This window comes from Miniopterus natalensis, chromosome 8 (assembly GCF_054644295.1).
Source record: "Miniopterus natalensis isolate mMinNat1 chromosome 8, mMinNat1.hap1, whole genome shotgun sequence".
Taxonomy (NCBI): Eukaryota; Metazoa; Chordata; class Mammalia; order Chiroptera; family Miniopteridae; genus Miniopterus; species Miniopterus natalensis.
Genome location: NC_142088.1, coordinates 26,570,557 through 26,595,339, shown reverse-complemented (window position 1 = coordinate 26,595,339; position 24,783 = coordinate 26,570,557). Strand labels below are relative to the sequence as shown.

At 35.4% G+C, this 24,783-nt stretch overlaps 1 protein-coding gene across 1 annotated transcript in view; it reads right to left on the bottom strand.

Moving 5' to 3' along the window:
• DNAH7 (dynein axonemal heavy chain 7) overlaps positions 1-24,783 on the bottom strand; it is a 184,497-nt gene that overhangs the window by 133,049 nt on the left and 26,665 nt on the right. Inside the window, exons 11-20 of the mRNA XM_087819982.1 lie at positions 22,783-22,902; positions 19,385-19,568; positions 18,441-18,617; positions 14,235-14,507; positions 13,363-13,490; positions 10,987-11,065; positions 9,128-9,352; positions 6,790-6,936; positions 4,481-5,166; positions 1,859-2,045 (exon numbers count right to left, since the gene is read on the bottom strand). Of these exons, the coding sequence (XP_087676108.1) occupies positions 1,859-2,045; positions 4,481-5,166; positions 6,790-6,936; positions 9,128-9,352; positions 10,987-11,065; positions 13,363-13,490; positions 14,235-14,507; positions 18,441-18,617; positions 19,385-19,568; positions 22,783-22,902 (2,206 nt within the window). The remainder of the gene's footprint in view (positions 1-1,858; positions 2,046-4,480; positions 5,167-6,789; positions 6,937-9,127; positions 9,353-10,986; positions 11,066-13,362; positions 13,491-14,234; positions 14,508-18,440; positions 18,618-19,384; positions 19,569-22,782; positions 22,903-24,783) is intronic.

Below are 24,783 nucleotides of genomic sequence, written 5' to 3'. Positions count from 1 at the left end.
CCAAGCACTTAATCCTGTGGCCTCTACCACTCAGGCCATATCATTAGCCTTCCTGAGAGAATACAGATTTATGTTTACTTTCAAAGCTCAGGAGACTATGGACAAAAGCTGTCCTGAATGCTAACATATTGAGAAAAAGGAAATACAAAGCCAGCTGAGGAAGACAATTGAGTCCATAGCAAATGTAATGAAGTGCCACCAAAATAAAACTGCCCATTCAGGAATGAGGGGAAGTAATTTTGTTTTTGTTTTTTTGTTGTTTTGTTTTTAATTCAGCAGCTTTATAGGAGTGAAAACCTGTCTCTTTAACTTACTACTCCCAGCATAGCTGCCCTTATCTAGGCATTGAAAAACATATAAATTTTCCTTAGCACCCGGCCGGGCATGGCTCAGCGGTTGAGCGTCGCCCTAGGATCCAGGCGATCGTGGTTCGATTCCCGGTCAGGGCACATGCCCGGGTTGTGGGCTCCATCAACGACTCTCTCATCATTGATATTTCTATCTCTATCTTTCTCTCCCTCTCCCTTCCTCTCTCTGAAATCAATAAAGATATATATATATATATATATATATATATATATATATATATATATATATATATGTTTTTTAATATCCTTAGCAATACAGGATCTTGAAGAGTATTTTGATCAAATACCCCACAAAAAAATTTTTTTTTAATTTTAAAATTATATTAACCAGCAGAATGTAAGCATCTACCTTTTTTGCCTTTTTGGGGGCAACAAAAAATTCTCTTTCCTCCTCTTCCGAACAAAAGTATGTATGTGTTATGAGAGTTTTGCCCTGTTGTAAGGAAACAGTATGTGAAAGGCTAAATTTATAAAATAAGTAAATTAGAGATAATTAAATGTGTTACAAAGTGATTCACCAAAAGGTCTTTTAAAGAGGGAATTTCAATGTGATTAATTTTACAAAAGTTTGGTTTATTTGGAGATTTGTTTCAAGTATTATTACATAAAACAAAGTAAACTTATTAAATAAACAAACCCATATCTATCTTTTGGAATATTTCCCTATAAAATAATATATTGATGTAGATACAGTATTATCAGTATTTAGGATTATAATCATAATTTTCAAAGCTTAAATAATAAAAATATGCATGCTTATATTTCAGGGTAGACAAATTTTAAGATAATAGTCTTCCTAACTTACAGTATTGTAATTGATCAAAACACCAGTGGAGAAGTTTTCATTCATTTACTAACATTTCTTTTATTTTAATCTTAACTTCCAATAACACACAAACCATGCTTTTCAGGCACTAAATAAATGTCTCCTGAATTGAACAAAAATCGTACTTTTCTTAGTGTTACTGGTTTTTATTGAATTCCTCTCTTAACTTAAATTGAAAGTCCTCCCACACATTTGTGTGTTAATTGATTGCATTTTGTTTGTGTATGTTGGGCTCCTTAGATATATTTATCTTTGCAACTCTTCTTTTCTTAGGTTCCTTGCAGAGAAAGCTGTTGAGTGAGTGGTTGGCATGCCGACATGTTTCCAACACAGCATGTCAGCGGTGGTGCAGTCGTAACAAGGGGCCATGGAATAGATCAGCAGCAGGTGCTGAGAGAAAGGTCTTCCTATGGGAGCATACAGAAAGAACCACAACTAGGCCCAAATGTCATTAAACAATGCAAACTCAATTTGGACCTCAAGAGTAATCAGGACAAAATATCTATTTTGCTTCTGATAATTCCTTGCTCCTGCGAGTCTAAAATAATATCTGAAAAGGGAATGTATTTGGGAAAAAGATAACGGCTTATTTGGATTGTTTTTTAAAAGGAGAAAAGTATGTCATTTCAACCAAATAATCACATTCTCAGAGATTTTTACCTACTTGTAGGACAGTTTTCATTATATCTCTCCATGTTTTATCCACAGTTGTAAATCGTCTGCCTTCCTCAGGCATTTGAGACATAATGTCCGGAGAGCTGAAAATGGGCTCCAAGTACAGCCACGTGGCTTGGACCTTAAGCCACTCATCCAGAATCTCCTGAAGCAGCAGGAGCTTGCCTTCCCATTCCCTGAGAAGCAGAACACAGTAGCTCTTACCAACAGCAAACCAAGCAGTGTTTCAGGTGACTAAACTCAAAACCATGTCTAGACTGTCAATCTTGTAAGCAATATTGTTATTCCAATTTCCATGCATCTGTCTTCATTCAAAGAGAAATAGCTAGATTTGTTCTACAGAATCTGTTTTATAATAATAGCTTCAACATTCATGCTTATATAGATATACATGTCAATATATGCCTATCAACAAACGGGCTAGTTTCCGTACATGTCGTAACAATAAGCCTTTCTGCAATCCAATTCCATGGCTGAGGGGTACACACTGAGAAATGAGATTTTGGAGGCAGTGCTGGTGTTCTCAATGAAGTGCATTCTGAACTTCTTAGAAAAGGTAGTTATATCCAAGGTTCATTTCCTTTAATATTCTTCTTTTAGGGGAAAAAAAAGGGGGGGAGCCCATCAAGGCTTTATTTCCAGAATAAAATATTTCAATTCCTAAGATGTAAATGGCATTTAAAGAAAAATCTACAGCCTGGCCAGTGTGGCTCAGCAGTTGGGCATCAACCTATGATCCAGGAGATCAAGGTTCAATTCCTGGTCAGGGCATATGCCTGGGTTGCTGGCTTGATTCCCAATGGGGGGTGTGCAGGAGGCAGCCGATCAATGACTCTCTCATCATTGATGTTTCTCTCTCTCTCTCTCTCCCTCTCCCTTCTTCACTCTGAAATCAATAAAGATATATTAAAAAAAGAAAACGATAAATCTACATAATCCTAAATATATTAGTGGCATTCATGAGAAGGAAGCACTTTATTTTTATTTTTTTATTATTATTATTTTTTAAAATATATCTTTATTGATTTCAGACAGAGGAAAGGAGGGGGAGAGAGAGGTAGAAACATCAATGATGAGAGAGTCATTGATCGAGCCCACAACCCGGGCATGTGCCCTGACCGGGAATCGAACCCTGATCACCTGGATCCTAGGTCGATGCTTAACCGTTGAGCCACGCCCGGCCGGGCAGAAGGAAGCACTTTAGAATTTATAATAGGTTATCAGTTCACTTCTAAGAATGGAGAACAAAAATAGTAACTTGGTTTCCTCAAGAATAAATATTATAATTACACCATAAACTAACAATTTTACAAGCACATTTTTAAGGTCTCAGTATGTATTTGCTCTATCCTCACAACCTCACATATATGCCAATGGGGAGACAAAGGCATATAGAGGTAAGAACCACATTCAAGTTCACCCAACTATTAAGTGATAGAGCAGATTTGAACCCAAATAGCTGTAACCACTGTGTTGTAAGAGCTTACAACGCCATAAAGAATTATTCATTAATGACAACAGAACTTAGAAATAGAATAGCTTTATGTGTACATTAATATATTACACAGCAGTTACACATGGGGATCTATAATTTTAAATTGTTAAAACCATATAAATAGGCGTTCTAAAAGTCACCTATGGCTCTTTAAAATATTTTCTTTTCAATGTTTATCAATGAATTTGTTTAACTGACCTCTTTTCACAAGAAGAAATGAATGCTTCTGCTTTCCTCTGGTGTTCCCTCTTTCTGCATCTAATCTCTGACTAATGTAGAAAATATTCCCATTGGCTAATCACCTCATGCATAGTCCTTAAAAACAGACTCTAGATATACCACTTTCAAAGTGTTTCAAAAATTAGTCTTGATGAGTACACTGGAGGAAGCTGGGCAAGAGGCAGAGCAATCAAACAGAGAGACCCAGCAGGAGCATGCTCAAGTTTAGGATAACATATCAATAACCAAAGGAAGATACTACCAAGTAGTTAGCTTTCCTTGCCATGCAAATTCATATTGAACATGGAAGTCTGATTTGGATGCACTCTCTTTTTAAGGTAAAATATAAACTTCTTAATGCAAATTATAAAAATTGACAGACAAGATAAGAGTTTAGTTTAATGGGCTGTGTCAAATGCCTGTAATAGCAGACTAAAACCACAGTTTCATTTTTTTGCACTTATCTAGCAATCCTTCATACATGGGTGTAAATTACAACAGTCTTTTAGGGGTTATCTACAATAAACTAATTTGTATATTTAGAAAATGACATTATTTTCAGTTTTATAGTTTATGGGTTCTATAGACACAAAATTATTTTTGAGTCAAATATGTAAGATCAGATTGTAGGCAATCAAAATGAATATCTAGAGGCTGATTGTCATAACACTACCTTTGTTATGAATATAGATGATAGCGAAAAGATCTGTACTCTCCCCAAAACAAGGAAGGTTATCATTTCTTACAATGAACTATTTAAAATATTAACTATAAAATGCAGAATCAATTTGAAAAAGAACTCTACATTACACACAAGTGATGATTTTGGTAACAAAGCAAAACAAGTGTTGATTTTGGTGACATGGTAAAAGCATTGTCATATAAATATCACTTTACCTCATTTGTTTTTCATAAGGCTTAATGAAGGGAGATCCTCGCATTGTCTGTGTCTTAATAATGTGGTCATCCAACAATATCTGAATTTCATCAACTGATGATAAAATAAATGTCCCAGATTCTCTATAAGGGAGAATGACAAATTCCATTGTATCCCACTCCTTGGTCATCTTCTCCAAGGCCTTTTCGAGAGAATATTCTTTGCTAGCTGCTTCACTAATACCTTCAAATCTATCTAAATATGGTTCCAGGTTCATGTCTAAAAAGGGGGCAACGGTGGAGTCATCTGCTGGCTGCAGGGGGAAGCCAACAATGGTGGACATGGCCTCCCAGTGCCGGGGGCGCAAACCAGGATTACAGATCACTTGAATGAGAGGAATGTGTTGCTTGAAATCTTCTACCTTTGCTCTTACTTTTTTTGTCATTGCCAGTGCATTTGGAGAATCATGGAAGGTTTTCTCCAACTTGTATAGTCCTCTCCAATAATTTCCAACATCTGTTTCTACTTGGTCTGGATCCACCTTGTGATATGGTCCTTCTGTCCATCCTCTATATTTATTGCTAAACTCAACAGTAGTTTCATAGAGACGAAGATAGGGATTCAAAGCATCTTGGATTTTTTTGCGTTGAGGATATAATGATGGTAGCCAACCAAATGCCTCCTCTTCAGCATTAAACTGCTCGATCTGGAAGAACAGGTATTAAGTTTATTATTCTGAAAGTGCACAATATTCAAACTTACGTTTAAAAAAACATTTATATCAAATGTGACCCAAAAAAACCCTCACTGAGCCCCTAAGGTTAAATTTACATTAGGCTTAATCTAAAAAAATTGAGCACTAGCCTCTTGTTATTTCTTTTTGTTACAGTTTCCAGAGAGCAATGACTGGTTAAGTTCTTAACACAGTAAGATAAATTTACATATGTAAAGGAGCCTTTGCCCATCCAGATATACTAAGGATATAGCTTCATTCTTTAATTAACAAGAACCTAAGAACTTTTAACATATACAGCATTGTGTTAGGTGCTGTGGAAATTTTTTAAAAACAATTATATTGCCAAGTGCCAACTCCAAGGAGTCAGTAATCCAGCTGAAGAGACAGGACATAAGTACTTGAAAGTTCAACAGCAATTATTCAATAATAATAATATGAGCAATAGAAAAGACATCTTAGAAAAGTAACTGTTTAATATAAAATGAATAGTATATAAAAAAAATGCTATCACTGGAAAGACAAAATAATTCGTCACAGGTGATTCTGTAGAGAAGACACAACTGGAGCTGGTGCTGAAAATGAACAGGGTAAGAAGAGGTGAAGAAAGCATTAATTTCCTCTTAGTTTAGCTGTGAAATATGTGAGGATGTGAGTGGTTAGAGGAGAAATCTATAGACTCGAGCTGTGTGAGCTCGATACATAAATTATGCAGGTTACTTAAAATTTCAATGGCATCAGTTATAAAAAATCTACAGTTTATTTCTCTTTTCTCAACATGTGTTTACATATTTGTGATTATTATACACTAATTACCTGATCTGATAAGATACTAAAATCTTTCAATGTAAGAAAAATGGTAGACCATCACAATATGGTTTGTTTTCAGATTTCCCTTTTTATAAAAGTACACAATTAAAAATGTGAAGCATGGCCAGCATGGCTCAGTGGTTGAGCATCGACCTAGGATCCAGGAGATCGCAGTTCAATTCCTGGTCAGGGCACATGCCCGGGTTGTGGGCTTGATTCCCAGCGTGGGGTGTGCGGGAGGCAGCCGATCAATGACTCTTATCATTGATGTTTCTATCTCTCTCTCCCTCTCCCTTTCTCTCTGAGATCAATAAAGACATATTTTTTTTTAAAAATGTCACACATCTTATATGGCAAAGAATATACCTTTTCCCCTTCTAGATTCTTCTAATGAGAAAGCTGATTTCTGAAATGGCAATACTGGTAACAAAGTAGTTTGATAGGAGAAAATAATGAGCCTGATTTAAAAATACAGCCACCAAATCTAAGCTGGTTTCTATGGAGAAAACTAAACAGCAACCAGGTGCCATCACATGATGCAAATGTTTAAATGACACAAAACATAAGTTTAGAAGCAGATGGAGATATAACTCATTCTTTCAAATAAAAGATGAAGGCCATTAAAATGTTATCACTACCTGTAGAAAATGGCATTTATATTATATTATTCTCTAATTAAATGTAGTTAAATTTCTTTTATTTGAATCTATTTCGTAAAGGTAACTACACAATGCAAATGCAATACTCTTTTGAACTAATTCATCCTCAAGAATTTTTAAACTATACCTTGTCTGCTGCTAAGTCCAACTTTCCATTCAGTATTTGAGCCTTTTTCAGGTATCGTTGTACATCTTGAAGATCTCCTAATGAGTAAAATTCTTCTGACTGCTTAGCATAACTCTCTAGTTCCTCCACAAACCGTTCACACCGTAACTAATATAATAAAAACAATATTTGTTGTTACATTTTTAAAAGTTAAAACCCCTGGGCATCAAGAGAAAATTTAAATATTTGTAGCACTATCAGAATTATTATTAATATATTTTGAAATTGGCAAAATATAAAGAAAGGGATGATCTGGAATATGGCTGGAATCTAAAATATACAGAATTTTTAAGAGTAGGATTTAAAACTAATGATTAAGATTCCTGTGACTCACAAATTAGAGAAAGTTTACCCTTGTGCTATCAATGTGAGAACTTCTAATAAAATGATTAAGAATGTGCTAGACAGCCCTGGCCAGTTTGCTCAGTGGTTAGAGTGAAGGGTCTTGGGTTCGATTCCGACCAAGGGCACATACCACCATTGCAGGCTCGATTCCCGGCCCCAGTCAAGGTGCATGCGGGAGGCAACCAATCAATGTGTCTCTCTCACATCAATGTTTCTCTCTCTCTTCCACTCTCTGAAAAGCAATGGAAAAAATATCCTCAGGTGAGGATTAAAAAAAAATTATACTAAAAAGGAATGTGCTAGACAAATGGTATTCTTTAGTATGATAAAGAATTTATGTTAATATATGATTTATAAACATTTGAAAAATCTCGTAATCATCAAGTGTGAGGATCAAAGAAAACTCCAAATTTTGAAGGTCTATAAAGATATCTGAGGCATTTTTATAAACAATTAGTAAAAATTCTTTGTGTTTTGATATTCAAGTATTTCTTTAATTAGCAAGGCTAAAATAAAGAATTCCAAGGTTATTTTTCTTGTCCTATGGGCTCTCTTCACAAGAAGTGTGTAAGGTAAATAAAAGCCTAAAAACTATAGCTTCCCAATATAAAACAGGTGTGTGTGTCTTTTAATGAGAAAGGCTTATTATAAAATTGTCATTGTTAAGGCATTCCAAATTAAGTAAATCTAAAAAAAAATAGTTCTTAATAAAATATTTAAAAGTCAAATCTAGGTTATTCAAATATACATTTTATATTTTGTCAATTATGTTGGTTGATTTCTGTCCTCTTTAGTTTCCTGGCAAAATTTATTGCTCTGAACCAGCGGGAAGAATGAAAGTAAAAGAAAAAATTACATTATGTAGTTTGTAGAATAGTATATTTTACAATAAAGTGTAGATAATTCTGAGTCACCTAGCATTTTCTAAGATTCTATTAAGCTGTAACTTAAGCATCTAATATTTATTATTCATGATGTTTTCTACAAGTTTTTAGAAATTCTGAAATGGCCTAAATGTGAAACAGAAATACAGGCTACAGTTTAAAATGAAGTGTTATTTGTTTAACTCTATGAATTATTCTCCAAACAACATATTCTGCCAATTAATTGTGTTTGCTGTAATGTGGCAGAAAGATGCTAGGCTTGCTATCAAAGGACATCCCTACTGGCTCACTTGGAAGGGCCTCTTCACTTGGGAATCTTCATTTTTTCATTTGTAAATACGAGGTCACTTATTCAGACAATAGCTATGGAGTGCTCATGGCATCCCTGTAAGTCAGCCACTGTGCAGGTGGGACAGGAACAGAGGAAAGGTCAAAACCCAAAGGCCTTGCTGTCAAGAAGCTAATCATCTACTGGAGCGATAGACCCGAAAATAATAACATAATGACCAGATAATCAGTCCAGCGGAGATGTGTTAGAAGAGCAGCGGGGGCAGAAGAGAAGCTGCACTGAGGTCTGACTAGGAGGGCTTCTGGGTGAAGGCAAATGAGTGTGCCAGGCAGACAAGCATGTGCGCAGGCGGGAGGGGGCTCCAGGGCCGATGGGAGGAACGCGCAGGGGATGACAGGTGTGCACGAGTGGGCTAAAGGCTGCTCAGGGTGACTGAAGAGTCGAGAGGGAGTGGGGAGAGGGAGGCCATGAGGCTGGACAGGGAGACAGCGGAAGAGTACAAACCATCTAAGAGGTAAGACCAAAAATAGGGTAGATAATTCAATGTTAAGAGGGATGATTTTAGGCATGGTGCTTAGGTAAGTTTGAGCAATTATAAGGTGTGAAGGCGAACTTCATCAAAGGAGCTTTGACATTAAATGATAAAAATAAAATAACTCAAAAGAGCACTGACTATGCACTGTATAAGATAAATATACTTGAGTTACAATGCTACATAAGAAGTTAAAACTTAAACAGGTTGAGAAAAATGAAAATAATTTAAAATATCTATGATGCCAACCTTAAGACCTTCTTGATACTGTTCTATTTTCTCTTTAATGATTTTCCTGTGTTCATCAAAAATTTCTTCCATTCTTCCGTACCACTGGAAAACATTATTATTTAGCCTAATGTCCGCTGGAGAAAAGTTGGTGCATTCAATAAGGAAGGCGAGGCAGTTTTTAGAATCCACCAATCTTTGTCCTAGATCAATCATATCAATTGTCTCTACTTTCTTAATATAAGCCTGAGGGAAACAATAGTTATAGATGGCATTTTAATGAACAGCTCGTGTCAAAAAATAGCCTGAAGAAATACCTTACATAAGTATGCATGGATTTGTTAAAAGTACTATAGACTTTTGGTTCAAGATTGGAGACCGCAGTACAGTTTAGTCTCATCAATCCCAAACACCTCAACTAAAACAGATGTGGGGCAGGGGGTAGAAAATACTAGGCACATTAAAAGCACTGGAAAACCAGAGAAGAATGCTATAGGTTTCTGGGAAGTATGAAGCAGATGCTGTCTGAGTGATATTTATTCTTTCAGAATAGCATTTTTGGGTATCTATCATGTGCCAGATGCTGGCAATTCAGGGTGACAATAAACACACATGCTTTGACCTCAGAGAGCTTATAGTCTAGTTGGGGAAGACAATTATTAGCCAAACAACCACCAAAATAAATGTAAAATTGCAAACTTGCAACAGACAACAGTATTGAAACACTTTCCTCAGCTACAAACCTAAAAAATAACTATGAGCAAATTTAACAAAATATGTGCTAAATCCCGGTGACGAAAACTATATTACTTTATTAAAGGACATCTTTAAAGTTCTGAATAAACATAGAAACATGTTAACATGTAATGTAAAGATGCAAATTTTCCCCCAGCCTATAAAATCAACACAATTTCAATCAAAATTGCAGTTACATATCTTAGTAATATAAATGCTGAAGGAAACCTGGTACCTCACTGAAAAATGAGAAAACTGGCCATTACTTGTAATCTATGTTCACCTTCCCTGTCTTCTACCCCATCTTACTATCTATGAAGTAAATGCTGCTTCTGCTTTTTTGATGTTTTTAAAGCTCTTTTTAATCTCTAATCTTCATCTTTCTGGCTCTCTTTCTTCATTCTCTCTTTCTTATATATACATCTCTGTGTGTGTGTGTGTGTGTGTCTGTGTGTGTGTGTGTGTGTGTGTGTAATCAAAGGATAGCCTAAAGAAAACAAAAAAAATTAAGGATTAAAAAGTTATTTATTAAAAAAATGAAAGGTGATCACTTATCTCAGGTTGACCAAGACAGTCCTGATTTATTACCTTTAGCATGGCAATAGTTATTAACAGTAAGTACTCTCAATAGTATCCTGGTAAATGACTCATTAATAGCTTTACCTCTCCCAGCATCTATGCCCTGCAGTGTCCTCTCACTCTGACTCTGTGGCCACGTGGCTTGATTTGGTCAATGGGATATTGGCTAAAGTGACACAAGGAGAAACTTGAAAAGCATTTGTAAAATTGAGCTTGTTTTTGTGCCTCTACCATGTCATGAACATGCCCAGGTGAGCCTAATGGAGTTTGAGACAAGAGGAGCAGAGTCAAATTGCTAAATATAGCGACACTAGTTAACCCAACTGGGAACTAGAGCTGACCCAATTGAGTGACCTAATTGAGACCAGAACCATCCAGGAGTACCCAGCCTAAATTGCCAAACTGCAGACTCATAAGCTAACTATAAAAAAAAATATTTTAAGCCTCTGTTTTAATTTTTGGAGGGATTTGTTATTGTATTGTCATGCCGATAATTATAAGAACTGCAGAAAAAAGGAAAAAATTAACTTATACATGTGCAACTGTAAAGACTTTATAGACAGTACCTTCATTTCCATTAGTTCTGCTGTATTTGGAGGAGTGCTAAGAGCTTTTTCAGCTATCTTCTCAAATTCATCACATAACCTGAACAGCAGACAAAAGCAATGTTATATAATTAATTTCATTCCTAAATATGTTACTACATACTACTTAAATGTTCCATTACATAAAAAATAAAGATTATCTTACTTATATGACATCTAATGAATTTAAAGCAAATTTGTGTTCACTTACTTGTTTAATATACATTTAGTGATCATCTATTATATTCCCAACTATAGTATTAAGTGATATAGAAATGGATAAAAGGTAATAATGGTCCTCAAGAAGTTCAAAATCCATATGGAAGACAAAACCATAAGCGATCATTTCCAACCTAGAGTTTTTAAGAGCCCTAGCAGAGATGTAGTTGAGATGACATGAAATAAAGTGGAAGGGAGTGATTAACTTAATGGGCTTGTATGCTCAGAAACTTCTGATAATATGCAAATATTTCCTACTGATTTGGGTTGTGGCCAATATAAATAATGAACTTACTGTGAGGCTAAACAAAACAAAAACGTGTGGTGGGTTCTAAGGAAGATAAAATGCATAGAAATTTCTTCAAGAAGATTAGACATGACATGAAGGCTAGAATAGCATGGTAATGATGTTGATCTCAAGTTAGGGGGCTGGAAGAGGGCTTTGAATGTGTTTGTAAACTTCAGAGGTGGAATCACAGTGAAGGAGAGATTCAATACAGAGAGATGACTGGATGAGCCAGCTCCAGAGGGATGAAAAGCAATGGGGTTGAGCTCATAAGCAGAGAGAACTCTGAATGGTGTAACAGACTTGCTCTCTGAGATGTGGGGAGACAGGTATGAATAGGTTCATGGAGAGGTGAGTTGAGACAGGTAGGGACAAGAAGCTGAGGGCATTCATATCTAATGGTTCCTATAATAGTCCTGATATGCCTCTGTACATCCAATGAGTCTGCTAAGAAGCATAATTAGGAGAAAAGGGGGGAAAGCAGAACTGGCTTGAGCTCAGAGGGTAGTTAAGAAGCAGGGAAAATAGCTGTGAAATTAAAATACATATTTCACTCAGCATGAAAAGCTACACATAAAAGACATTTTTACTATTCTTCCAGTATTTTTAGAGGAAAAGGTTCTTTAAGCTGAATATATGATTCTGGTTCCTAGATAAGCTACCCAAAGCCAAGTCCTCTTTTACCTGGTGCCTCCCTCTTTAGCCTTACCCCTCACCTCTCTTACCTCACAGTGTCAGTGAAAGGAGCACAAACCACTCCTAGTTCTTGGAATATACCATGCCATTTTCATATCTTACTCCCTTCTACATAGTATGTTCTCTACTCAGAATTCTTTCACCCATATTGTTCACCTGGCAGGCTCCTACTCCTCCTTCAAGATGAATTCACACACCACTTCCTCTTTGCAGCCTTCCCTGATTTGCCCCTCTCCCCCAACCTAGGCCCTAAACGAAAATTACTTCCTTCTCTGTTCTACTTCCATGGCTCAGTACAGTACTTACTGTGCACTATTGTAATTTACTGGTTTGTATGTCTATTTTCCCTTCAACATTGTAACTTCCTTCAGCAGTTATATTTATATTTATAGTCCCAGTACCTAGTGTTTTCCTAACACAAGCTTCCTTCAGGCTTCTTTACAGCCTGGAAGAAATATTCCTTTTAATGATTTCTTTTTTCCTCTAATACCATAACTATAAAAAATTCTGGTTGTTTTTCCCCCCCATGTAACTGATACCAGAAAAGAGGTTATCAGAGCAACACTAACACCAGTTGTTGGAAGACTAGTTATACTTCCTGTCTTAAATAAACGGATATTCTGCTTTAGCATCCTGTGAGTTTACTTAACACAGGTCAGTCTTCCTAAAAATCTCCAGGTTAGTCAACAAATGAGTTTTTAGTGAAGACAAACTTACCATGAACTTGGGGAGCAATTACAGCAAGGTGAAGTTCCAAATGTGAGGGTCCCTTAGGACTCATAACAACTACTATGTAAATCCACTTTGAAAACCCACTTTGTGTATTGATTATATATATTTAAAAATCTGAACTTAGATAATGCACACCTGGCTTGTGCAAATGAAATGTAAAACATTTTAATACAACCTTAATTCAAAAAATTGGAAAGGCACATTTTAACACAACCTTAATTCAAAACATTGAAAAGTGGTGAAAAAAAATAATGCTAATGATCACCAAATAGCCTTTAAAGCCACATAGAAATAAGTTTGGCATTATCTTTTATTTTGAGTCATTTATGATACTGCTCTAATCCATTTATTTAGTTGAATGACAGTTGATTCCATTTCCCATCACCCACCCCAAAATAAAAATATAATCAATATCACATAAATACCTTGTATTTACTTCTTGATGGTCTCTGAACATTTTAGCTATAAGTTTTCCACAAATAGCATCTGCTCGCTTCACCAAAGCTCTAATTAATTCCTCACAGCGCATTTCAAACATTCCTAAACGAACAGTCTACAATGTTAAGTATTAGAAGTTTAGAAAACATGAAAAAAATAAAAGATTCCCATTATTTTGCCTTTCTCATAATATTAATTTTGTGTGTGTGTGATCTAATAAGATTGAGGGTTATTTTTTTTTATATGATGTAGACGGATTTTCTAAATATTCATTTGTTTTTACAACTATCTTTTGGGTAAATCTCCTTGAAGAGTTTGTTATCTTGAAAGCGAAGATATTTATATTTCAAGATAATAAGAAATATATAAACTTTGAAGAATTAAGTTATTGCTTAATAGCTTAATAGTGTGGATTTAAGTGTTATGTTTGTTCTATAGACAAAATAACATGTTCATGGTAGAAACGTTTAGAAAATATTTAAAAAGACAAAAGAAGAAAATTTTAATTTACCAATTTTGTATTAAACAGAAGTAACCATATTTTGGTATAATTACCATATTTTCCAGTGGAAAAAAACAAATTCTTGGAGTTTTTGAGGGGTCAAATTAAAGTACTTAAAAAGTCAGAGTTGTAGCAGATTTTCAGCTCTATGAGCGCAAGAACTGTGTCTGCTTTGTCTACATCTATGTATCCAGGGCTTACCACAATGCCTGACACATGGAAAGGTCAATACTGTAAATACTTTCCTTTTGATAGTAATGGTCTGAATCTTTCACTATATGGCCTAAAAACACATCCTGATAAACTCAGGAAAATATCATTAGGTACAGAGAAGAGTTGTACAAAATGGTCATTTACCTTTCTAGACGTGTACTGTATTTCCTCTATAAGTTTTTGGTATTTGCGAATCTCTTGTATTATTTCCTTGTAATGATGGTTTTCTGCAAGGAAGGTATCAACGTCTTGCTCAGCTTTTCTGGTGACCAAAAAATCATACTTGTCATAGAGTTTGAGGTGCTCAATAGGTGCTGCGCTCTCTCTCATTATCACTTCCTTAACCTTTTCTTTGTGAGCTTCAACAATTTCATTCAGAATTATCGGTTTCAAGGTTGTTGGCTTAGACTTACTTTCCTAAACATAGGGAAAAAATGTTAGTTATTTAACATGCCTTATATAGAGGTAACTGTGTCATTTACCTTTGTAAAAATGCCAGTCTTACCATATTGACATTATTTTTTATTCACAAGGTTGGTTTTTTAATATATTTTCTAATCTCTATAGAAAGATATGGAGTCTTTCTATTTTAAACATCTATGTCTCATATAACTTTTTGTTTTTCCTTAAGGCTACCTACCTTGTTGTGTTTTGTTTTTCTGTATGGATGAAAAAACAGTCACTTAAAAATATACACAAAGTGAAAGACTATAAAAACAGTAAAATCCACATTTTCTTTGTATTTAGTGACCTTTCCATGTGTATATGCTAGTTTTATAAGATAGTGCTTGCCTTGTACAGTGCTTTTTAAAATAAGCCACCTTAATGTCACAGCATCATACTCTTTGCTCACAGCACTCTTCCCCCTTGAGGAATAATGTATCTAGAGCAAGGAAAAATCGTTACACATTCATTGACCTCTGAGCTTTGATTCTGTGGACAGCAACCAGAGCAGACTAAAATCCCTGGTTGCAAAAGTCGCATTCTGCTATGATCATTAGAACAATGGTGGGCAAGAATGGATCAGACATCATTTCACATAAGCAAATGAACCTCATCAGCTTTTCTCCTCTTTTTCAAATAGGAGGACACGTAAATGTTCCTACATGGCTCATCGTCTTGAACCAAGTTACATTTAAAAATAGATGTGCTCTACCTGTCATCCAGAAGAGATTTTTAAGTGAGACAAGTAGTGGATATTCTACAGCATCCAAATTGATCATATCAAGGATTCCTGAAGAGAACGAATTTGGTCAGGTGTCAGGGTGCACTTGACCTCTATGCCCCCTAGTGGGCATTTCAGGAAATCGTTTTGCTTAGAACTGCTAGATGATGCTTCACAAGGATGTTAGTGAGTCCCACCACCCACCATCACCACCACTGCACCCCTTGGCTCAGTAGATGCTAGCGTCATTGTTTCTAAAAAAGAATTTTAGAATAAAGCAACCTCTATTATGTACTGTATGCAATGTAAAATTATTGGTCTAATGTGAAGCTCATTAATATGCATTTTAGAGCATTTCTTAAATTTATTAACAGCTTGTATAATTTTTAAAGGCTATAGATCTATCTCTCTAAACAGAACTGGAGACCAATACTTCTGAACTATATTATAAAGTATTCTTTTCATTCACTTCTAATAAGTTCCTATCAAGAGTTAAGAGAAATTATATTTTGTTTGAGACAGTTCAAGTGTTCAAAAGCATATCAAGTTAGATCAAGAGATGATGATGTACTTAGACTCACAGCACCTGAGTTCCTTGTAGGCTTGCCTTCCATGGGAAAACAAAGCGTATTTTAATTTCTCCTTCAATTTTTATCAAAGATTGTGATAAGAAACAGCTATATGAATTCCACCTCTGCAGTTGCTGTCAACGATCATTAAGAGCATGTTCAATTATCTTCCTAAAAGCACTCTCTAAATCTTTCAAATTTAGGTGGTTTTTGAAGCAGACTTCAGTAAACACCCTCTTCTTTCTCTTTTCTGCTTAATAACTTTTAATATCTCTGCTTCTCCCTGGGTACGAGCTTTGGGCAGAGGGACTTCCCATTTTCCTGCCCTTTCTTTCCATTTTTGTTTAAGCATACTAGAAAATACGTTAGTTTGGGGCTGTACCTCACTGCCCGGTAGATGTGCAAGTACTGCTCCTTGTGGAGCCTTCTCATGTTTCTTTTGTTTGGTGTTTCTCTTTTTGTGCATCTTGATAAGTCTTTTTCATTTGTATTTTCTCAGCATGGTGCTGTTTATGGTAGAGCTTAGCCTTTAGATAAATCATCTTTTTGCTTTCTTTGAACACTTACGAGCCTCTTGGCCTCCCTTCTTTCTCTTTTAATCATGGTAATCCAAACTATATCCATTGTGCTCACAGCATAACTCACTGGTTTTGTGGCATGGTTACAGCCGGTGAGCCTCTGGGTCTCAGAGACCTGCGAGCAAACTCCAGGCAACTTGAGACAGGTAGGGGACACTTCTAAATCCTGAGAGACTTCTATCTATGGCAACATGAGGAATAGATATCCCGAAAACAACTACCTAGTTCAAAATACATAAATATGCTTGGAAAAATGCTAAATATAACTTTCATAATGCATAGCTAAGGAAGCAAGTGATAATAAAATCTAAGGAGCCAAACATGAGAGGAAGCATGAACTGAGAGGTAACTGTGTATGGAAGTGAGCAGCTGCCCTGAGACTCTGCTGACCCCTGGTCTACCTTTGCTTAGAGTCTCCCGCAAGGGGTGTGTGTGTGTGTGTGTGTGTGTGTGTGTGTGTGTGTGTGTGTTGGGGGGAGGGGAAAGAATAGCAGTCAGGGAACAAAGTCTCAAGCCTGAGCAAGGTGGGAAGAAACAATTGGTACTCCCACATAAAACCAAGAACACTGAAAGGTGACACGGCCTCCAAATGAGAGCTCTGAGGACGCAAAACTTCAGAATGCTGACAGGTGACATGATCATTGAATGAGGGGGCAAAAGTAAAGGGAAATGCCATAGTTGGGCCTTGTTTCTCAGTGAAAAAGGAAGACGGTTGCCTGAATAATTTGTAACCACCAGCCTATTCTCACACAGATTTGGGTAAGCATTCACACTGCCAGTGTTGTCCATTGACAACCAATTGTCAAGTAAGAATTTTGTTTAAAATTGTTCTTGGTCTGCAGGGGCCTCCAGAACACCTGTGAAGAGAATGTGCATATTCCGGAGGAACAACCTTAAACCAAAGCCACAAAGACTTCCCTGCATAAAGTTCTTACATGGATAAGCCCATAACAATAAAGGAGAAACATCCGCAGACATAGCCACCAGAAGCAGGAGTCTGGTCAGCAAACAGAGAAGTAAAAGAGCAATGAATACATGACTAAGTACAAGAGACTATCAGAAATGACCAGGACTATTTGAAAGAGAATTTACTGGAATTTCTAGAAAATAAAAATAAAATAATTTTAAAAATTAGAAGCTATATGAAGATGATAATATTCTCAAAATTGATAATTGCACAATCATTATGTTGAATTAAAAAAAGACACTGATTATTTATAATATGACTCCCTCTATACAAAGGCATGGAAAAACGAAACAGAAATTGTTGAGAAACATAAACATGGATTAAGTTTATCTTAAGAAATTCAGAATAAAAACTACAAAATTCAAGACGGTGATTCTTTTGCTAGAAGGCTAGCTATGTGAACAGGGAGGGGTAATGGGGGGTGGGGAGAGCTTAAACGTATCAGTAATATTCTATTGTTTAAGTTAGATTGTAGATACATAAGAATTAACTTTATTACTACTTAAAACTATACACACTAGTCTCCTGTACTCTTTTGTATGCATAAAATTTCATAAACTATTTTAAAAGGAAAAAGAAAGCTACCGGTTGGACTTACAAAACTTAGAAACCTTGTAGGTTAAAGAATTTTCAGACATGCTCATTTCATATACCAGACTGCAATAGCTACCATTGGAATGTCATGGTTCAGCATAGCTTTGTTAAATATTTAGCCAAAGACAGAAGGGAAGTAGGGTCTCTGGTTTGAAAGTACAAAGACACCACTATTATGGAAAAGGGTATATGAGGGTATATTATGGAAAAGGGCATGTGATCAGATCAAATCTGATCACAACTTCAATGCTTTCCCCTCAGGAAGTTTCCAGTGGAAAACTGGACTAAGAAGCTAGGTATATTATAAGGGAAATTAATGGAAAAACAGGATTCTTTTGGAGCAAAACTTCCTTATAAGTCGATGTTACTAGGTCATTTAAATTCTCCAAAGCAAAGGATACGTGTCCACACATTTTAGAGGTAATTTGAAGTGAATAGAATGCAAATTACAGCAATCAGAATATACTTGTTACTTACCCACTTGGAATACAATTTTGTCTCAACCCTTGGCACAAAACTGACAGCCTTAATCATGACATCATAAATATTTAGAAAGATGTCTATATAGTCATCAAACTGAGGTTCAAACTTAATGGTGTCGTTAAGAATCAGCCTCATGATGAAACCTGGATGTTCAAAAGCTCTAACAGAATCCTGCAAAAAAATTATACATTCCTATATTATTATTAATTACTGTATTATTTTCCATACAAACTGTAAACCTACTTTTGCCCTAACCTGTACATATGAATTGTGATAGACTTAGGAAGTGTACTGGTCCCAATTGGAATACATGGGAACTCACCCGTCCTCTTATGCCCTAGACAGTTAAGTCAAAAAAGAGCTGTACTAAAAAGGGAAAAGTGATTCCCAGCTAGACTTGTTGGTATCTAGCATCCATTGGGCCTATAGATTCTGGATAAAGGAGGGTGTACATAGCAGTGGGGCTCTAGAATCATGCGGAAAAGAGCCCAACAGGGGAACATTCAAATTCCCAGGACCTTCTTCCAGAAAGAAGAGTTTCCTGTGGAAACTTTCCCCAGCCATCATGACCCATATATCCCAATTAGCCAAATTTTCACTTATTTCCACTAATCCTCACCAATGTGATGATACCCACATATCATTAATACACAGGTTGATATTAACTTTTTTTTTAACAGATAAGCATAATAGGTCTCAAGATAAAGAGGGTGAGGTAAAGTAGATTTACAGTTGTGAGTATGCAAAACAGTTTATTCTTGTGTTATTATGCATTAATTACGTGTCATTTTCCATATGAACAACTGTAAACCTGTTTTTGCCCCACTTTGTACTTTCTGCTCTCCCACTGGAAAAGGTATTTTATCATTTCTCCCCTGAAAACAATTGAAGATAAATAAATTAGTAAATGAACATTGGTATACCTGAACCATACTTACTGCGGGTTGTGCAATTAAGTCTGTGAAATCTTGCATGGAGACCAAAGTGAGTTCCTGTAGCTGCAAAGTCATAAGTGTAGCAGCGCAGTTGAAAAAAGACTCCAATTTGGCACTGCTGTCACCAGTTGGCAATTGCTTTTTTTTATTACCTTGGTAATAAATGTTCTGTATTTCTAGAAACCACCTTGAAAGAACAAAAGACTTTTAAAAGTTAATACTTTTAGTGAATTACTCCTTTTACATTGAGCATTAACAGTAACTTCTGGGCAGCCAAAGGTCTTCAGAGAGAGGTATCGTGCTAAGTGACATTACCCACTCTTTGAAATGTAAGCACTAGCATATTTAAAAGAAATTTTAATCACAGCCAACAGAAAATGACTCAATGATGTTAGTTGTGAGAAAAATGTAAATTTAACTCCTGGAACTATGATTGATACATTTTTTGAATAAATCTGACAACTACTTTATTGAACATTACAAGATACTCTTCTCTCCAGGCTCCCAAATGTTCTTCATGGAATAGATTTGCTTAAAGCTAAAACGTGAATACTGATTGAACCAAAGGAAGGCTTGTTGGGTTCAACCCAGTTGGCATTTCATTCTATTCTGTTTCACAATAACTTGAAAATGAGGTGCAAATCATCAGAATCAAGTATATTATATTTTTATTCCCCTTAATGTGAAGTCCTAAAAGAATGACTGAGTTTCAAATGTGTATATATTCTTGTAATAAAAGGAAAACAGTGAAATTCATATATAAATACATTGTGATGATAACAAGTGAAGTTTTCAGTTTACAAAACCACTGTCCAACACTACGAAAATAAGGAATACTGGTACCTCTTTCATAAGAGATAATGGATTTTTTTAAAACAGGGAGTCAATAACCTCAGGAGTTGCCTGAGTGCTCTGTTTTAAATATATGTATTCATCCCTTTAACAAATTATGTGTTTAGTGCCTACTATGTGCTGGGAACATGTCATGAAGATATAAAAATATATGACATCATCCCTTCTCTCTTATAATAATGAAGGCAATGTGTCATAGTAGCAGAACAGCTCTGAAGTCAAAGGACCGAGATATAATTTTCCATTTATTAATGAAGAAGGGTTTTACAGTGAAGATGGCAACTTCACTGAAGAATAGATAGAAATGAAATGAAAAAGACCATGATAAAATCATCTGGACTAGAAGTGAAATAGGTAGGGTAGGTGAAGCTAATGGATCTGATCATTTCACTGTCTATAGTAGAGATAACAAGCTAGAAAACAGGAAGAAATAAGTGGGGGAAATTCTGTGAGGACTTTTGCAGAACTTGGGAGCTAAACATTCGAACTTGGGACAGCCTTCCACTTTAAGATGAAGAAGTCACGGTGAAAGACTTTTCAGGGCCAAGAATAGAAAAGGTAGGTTAAGTCCCGGCTGCAGAAGACCTTTAAAAGCAGGTTAAGAAATGTGGATTTATTTTGTTAACAAAAGGGAGGTACTGAACTAGGGGATATTTTAAGATTCATGTTGCAGTGGTTTGTAGGCTATACAGGAGGTTAAAAGGGCCTCCCAAGGGGTAGTAGCAATGGGAATTAAGAGAAAGAAGTATACATGGAAGATGTTTCCGAGAGAGAATAAAGATAGTTGGTTGTCATAAAGTAAGTCTCAATTAATATAACAGGATTGAACTCATTACAAGAGAGTATAATGAAAAATTAGATGCCAAAAATCAGATAATCTAGCGAATTCCTAGAAAGATACAACTACCAAAACTGACTTAAGGAGAAATAGAAAACACGAATAGATCTATAGATTAAGGTAATAAATTTTTAAAATTCCAAAAAAACAAAAGAGCCGGAACCCAGGAACAGAGGGCTTCACTACTGAGTTCTACCAAACATTTAAAGAATTAACACCAATTCTTCACAAATATACTTACATGGCAGTATATTTGAATTGCAAAAGTAAATCTTGTGTAATAATTTGAAGGCCTTTTTTGTGTGTGCGTACAGAATGGTTGCCATTTCTCTTGGGCTCATTGCATAGTGACTTATAATTTGGTTAAGACAGAATCAGTTTTTAAGGAAAGTTGAGACAACTAATTGATCACTGTCAGCTCATCAAACAGTTTTATTTTTAAGCTTGCACTGACAGTGTTTTACTGCTAAGTAAACATTTAAATATATTTTAAAAGTTGTTTTGAAGTTGTTTATTCAATAAAAGGTTTGTACTCTGCCCTGTATTTTGACACCCAATTTACTAAAATTTACAGTGCTAATGTATTTCTAGGGTGTAACACTGAAGTTATAGATTCAGATAATTTATTCTTATTCTGTCCTTAAAGGTCATTTTCTTCCCTGTAATAAATTATAGGGTTTCATTCTGCACCTCTCCTCTCTTTATTTATGTTACCTAATATTATAAGAGTCTAAAGTCCTTTCAAGAAATGTCAGAAAAAGACTTTGATTCTGACATATTAAAAAAGAAAAAAGACAAAGAAAATATTTAATCTTAAACTATCAAGTAACTTTTGGAAATCATGAAGCTAAGTTGGAGTTTCATGTCTTGTTAACTTGCATTTGATCTAGTTTTAATGTCTTATTTATAATAACTTTATGACCCATGAGAGAGACAAATTTCCAGAACATACTGTCTGGTGTCCTGGACAGTGTGGTTCAGTTGCTTGGGTGTTGTTCCTTGCACCAGGAGGCTGCTGGTTTGATTCCTGTTCAAGAGCACATGTCTGGGTTGTGGGCTCAATCCCAGGTAGGGAGCATGCAGGAAGCAGTCAACTGATGTTGTGCTCTCTCTCTCTTCCTCTCTCTCTAGAAATCAATAAACTATTCTAAAATTTTAAAAAAGCTTACTGTATGGCACCTGTATCAATAATTATCATGTGTCTATTCCATTTTGAAAGGCCAATACAATAAGATGTTAAATTATCACTTAATAAGTCTAACCTCCAATGAGATTGTAAACTCCTTTAAAGAATACGTTTTCCTCACATAATCATTCTTTAAACAATTCTGCATCTTTTACCCAAAAGCAAAATGAAAAAGGAACAGCAACTTGCGTGCATTAATAGTAGGTGTCAAATAAATATCTGGCAAGTAGCTAGTTGATGATCATTTCCCCCTGGTAAGCAACCCCACTCTCAGAGCTGAGGTAGAAACCAGACATTAACAAAAAAGTAACCATCAATCATAATCATTTTAGTTTCTGTACAATCTATGCTGTGTAGGACATTTGGATAGACATTACAGACCAAGCAGTTAATGATATATTTAACTCTTAAACAGAAATGATTACAAACTTGTTAAAATGGAATTTTCTAAAAGCAATTAAAATTCAGTACCCTACAAATCACATTTTTAAAGTTGTTATCCTCCATGAAATATCAAAACTTTACGTTTTAAGTAGAGTCTCTTTGGCAGTTTCCAGGTGTCTCATGATAATAGTCTGAAAATTTGACAGCTCTAATGCCTCCTGGCGGTTGTGAAATTCTTCTGTATCAATTAAACGTAATTTTCTGAAAGAGATAAAAATGAACAGTGATTTAAGTATGAGGTGTTTTTGTATTTAATATTTTGCAATTTGATCCATTCTCAAAAATATGATAGTCCTAGGTCTTATCACTAAAATTTGTGTTTCATAAAATTAAACATTTAAGTATATGAGATAGTATAATTTTAAATATAATTGATATACTTTTGCATGTGCCTTTCCAATTTCCCCAGCAGCATTTATTGAAGAGGCTTTCTTTTCTCCATTGTATGTTTTTGGCTTCTTTATAAAAAAGTATTTGCCCGTATATATGTAGGTTTATTTCTGGGCTCTCAATTCTGTTTCATTGGTCTGCATGTCTGTTTTTCTGTCAATACCATGTTGTTTTGATTACTGTCACTTTGCAGTATAATCTGAAGTCAGGGAGTGTGACACCTCCAGCTTCATTCTTTTTTCTCAGGATTGCTTTGGTTATTCAGGGTCTTTTGTGGTTCCATTTGTCTCCATATATAAAAATTAACTCAAAATGGATCAAAGACCTAGATATAAGACCTGAAACAACAAGTTACATAGAAGAAAACATAGGTACTAAACTTATGGACTTTGGTCTTAGAGAGAATTTTTATGAATTTGATCCCAAAGGCTAGGGAAGTAAAGGCAAAAAATATATAAATGGACTATATCAAACTAAAAGCTTCTGTACAGCCAACCACCAACACAATAAAAAGGCAACCAACTGAATAAGAGAAGATATTTGCAAACAACAGCTCTGACAAGGGCTTAATATCCAAAATTATGTAAAGAACTCATATAACTCAACATCAAACAAACAATCCAATTAAAAAATGGGCAGAGGACCTGAACAGACAATTCTCCCTAGAAGACATACAAATGGCAAACAGATGTATAAAAAGATGCTCAATTTCACTAGCTGTGAGAGAAATGCAAATCAAAACTACAATGAGATACCACCTCACTCTTGTTAGAGTGGCTATAATCAACAAGGTAAGTAATAAAAAATGTTGGAGAGGTTGTGGAGAAAAAAATCCCTCAATTCACTGCTGCTGGGAATATAAACTGGTACAGCCACTATGAAAAACAGTATGGACTTTCCTCAAAAAATTAACAATAGAGTTACCATATGACCTGGCAACCCCTATTTTGGGTATCTACTTGAAAAATTTAAAAACATTTATTCTCAAAGACATATGCACCTCTATTTTCATTGCAGCATTATTCACGGTGGCCAAGAACTGCAAACAATAGGTGATTGAATAAAGCAGATGTGGTACGTATATACAATGGAATATATTCAGCCATAAGAAAGGGTGAAATACCGCCATTTGTGACAACATGGATAGATCTTGAGAATATCGTGCTAAGCGAAATAAGTCAGATAAAAAAAGTCAAGAACCATATGATTTCACTCATATGTGGGATATAAAACTGAAAACAACAAATGAACAAACACGAAAAACAAATTAACTAAAAGTCATAGGCACAGACAACAGTGTAACAGTCACCAGAGGGAAGGGGGGGGGGTCTTGTAAAGGGGTCAAATATATATGGTGACATAAGATTGGACTTTGAGTGGTGGACACACAATGTAATATACAAATGATGTATCACAGAATTGTACACCTGAAACCTATACCATTTTATTAAGCAATGACACCCCAATAAATTTAACTTAAAAATAAATAAAAATAATTAATATAACTAAATTCAACAGGAACATAGTATCGATATTATGAAACTACACTGTGAAGTAAAAGAAGGTTGCAATAACTGGGATTTGATAAACAGTTTAGACTGATTTTTGCTTTCAAACTGGAACAATTAAAACAGGAAAGGAGGTAGGGCTCAAAGTTTCCGGGGGTCACTGCTTCTAAAACAAAAGTTAAAC